This window comes from Rattus rattus, unplaced genomic scaffold (assembly GCF_011064425.1).
Source record: "Rattus rattus isolate New Zealand unplaced genomic scaffold, Rrattus_CSIRO_v1 flattened_line_226779, whole genome shotgun sequence".
Taxonomy (NCBI): Eukaryota; Metazoa; Chordata; class Mammalia; order Rodentia; family Muridae; genus Rattus; species Rattus rattus.
Genome location: NW_022652552.1, coordinates 1 through 1,776, shown reverse-complemented (window position 1 = coordinate 1,776; position 1,776 = coordinate 1). Strand labels below are relative to the sequence as shown.

Below are 1,776 nucleotides of genomic sequence, written 5' to 3'. Positions count from 1 at the left end.
GGTATACTTTTGTGATGATGAAGACTATAAAACCGTTTAACGCCTTCACCATATTAAATACATTCTTGAGATTTCTCTCCAGGATGAATTCATTTATGCCTCTGAAGTTTGCTGAGACTTACAAAGGCTTTCCCACATTGCTCATGTTAATAAGGTTTCTCTCCACTGTGTGTCCTTTCATGCCTTTGGAGATGACTGTGGTAGCCAAAGGCTTTGCCACACTGGTTACATTCGTAAGGCTTCATGCCAGTATGGGTTCTTTCATGCACCCGGAGACTGCTGTCATACGGAAAGGCCTTACCACACTGATTACATTCATAGGGTTTCTCTCCAGTATGTGTTCTTTTATGTATTCGAAGACTATTGGGCTGTGAAAAGGTTTTACCACATTGATTACATTTGAAGGGTTTCTCTCCAGTATGTGTTCTTTCATGCACTTGGAGAGTATCCTGGACTGAAAAGGCTTCACCACACTGATTGCATCCATAGGGTTTCTCTCCAGAATGTATTCTTTTGTGTTTTTGGAAACTACTGGGACATGCGAAGGTTTTACCACACTGATCACATTCATGGGGTTTCTCTCCAGTGTGTAGTCTTTTGTGTACTCGAAGTTGACTGTGTAGTTTAAAGGTTTTACCGCACTGGTTACATTCAAAGGGCTTCTCTCCAGTGTGCGTCCTTTCATGCACTCGGAGAGTGTCCTGGACTGAAAAGGCTTCACCACACTGATGGGATCCATAGGGTTTCTCTCCAGTGTGCGTCCTTTCATGTCTTTTAAGATGACTCTGACTCGCAAAGGCTTTACTACACTGATTACATTTGTAGGGCTTCTCTCTAGTATGTGTTCTTTCATGTATGTGAAGACTGCTGTGATACGCAAAGGCTTTACCACACTGATTACATTTGTAAGGTTTCTCTCCAGTGTGTGTCCTTTCATGTCTTCGAAGACTACTGTGATACGCAAAGGCTTTATCACACTGATTGCATCCATAAGGTTTCTCTTCCGAGTGGGTTCTTTTATGTCTTTGTAGAGTGTTCTGATCTGAAAAAGCTTTGCCACATTGAATACATTTGTAGAGTTTCTCTCCAGTGTGTGTCCTTTCATGTATTTGAAGACTGCTGTGATACGCAAAGTCTTTATCACACTGATTGCATCTATAGGGTTTCTCTCCAGTGTGCGTCCTTTCATGTATGTGAAGACTGCTGTGATACGCAAAGGCTTTACCACACTGATTGCATCCATAGGGTTTCTCTCCAGTGTGCGTCCTTTCATGTATGTGAAGACTGCTGTGACACGCAAAGGCTTTACCACACTGATTGCATCCATAGGGTTTCTCTCCAGTGTGCGTCCTTTCATGTATGTGAAGACTGCTGTGACACGCAAAGGCTTTATCACACTGATTGCATCCATAGGGTTTCTCTCCAGTGTGCGTCCTCTCATGTGCTCGGAGACTACTGCGACGTGCAAAGGCTTCACCACACTTCATATCTTCATAGGGTTTCTCTTCAGTATGACTTCTTTCAGGTCTGTAAAGATAATTGGTATATGTAAAATCTTTACCACATTCATTACACCAATTAAACTTTTTATCTGAATGAACTAATTTTAGAATCTGATCTAATTGTAAGGAGAATCAGATCTTAGCATTTTATCACTTTGTTTAAGGTGTCCCTTCATTATGGGTAGTTTTCCATCTTTGAAGATACCCATGATAGTAATGAAAGGGAAATTATACGGATTTAAGGTTTAAAAATACAAAATTAAAAGAGTAAGCT

At 41.0% G+C, this 1,776-nt stretch overlaps 1 protein-coding gene across 1 annotated transcript; it reads right to left on the bottom strand.

The window, feature by feature from the left end:
* Nucleotides 1-553: 553 nt before the first annotated feature.
* LOC116889828 (zinc finger protein 431-like) lies at nt 554-1,564 on the bottom strand (the record flags this gene model as incomplete). Its single annotated transcript, XM_032890663.1, has 1 exon — nt 554-1,564. A coding segment is annotated over exon 1 (934 nt), but the record flags the coding sequence as incomplete, so codon positions are not given.
* Nucleotides 1,565-1,776: the final 212 nt, after the last annotated feature.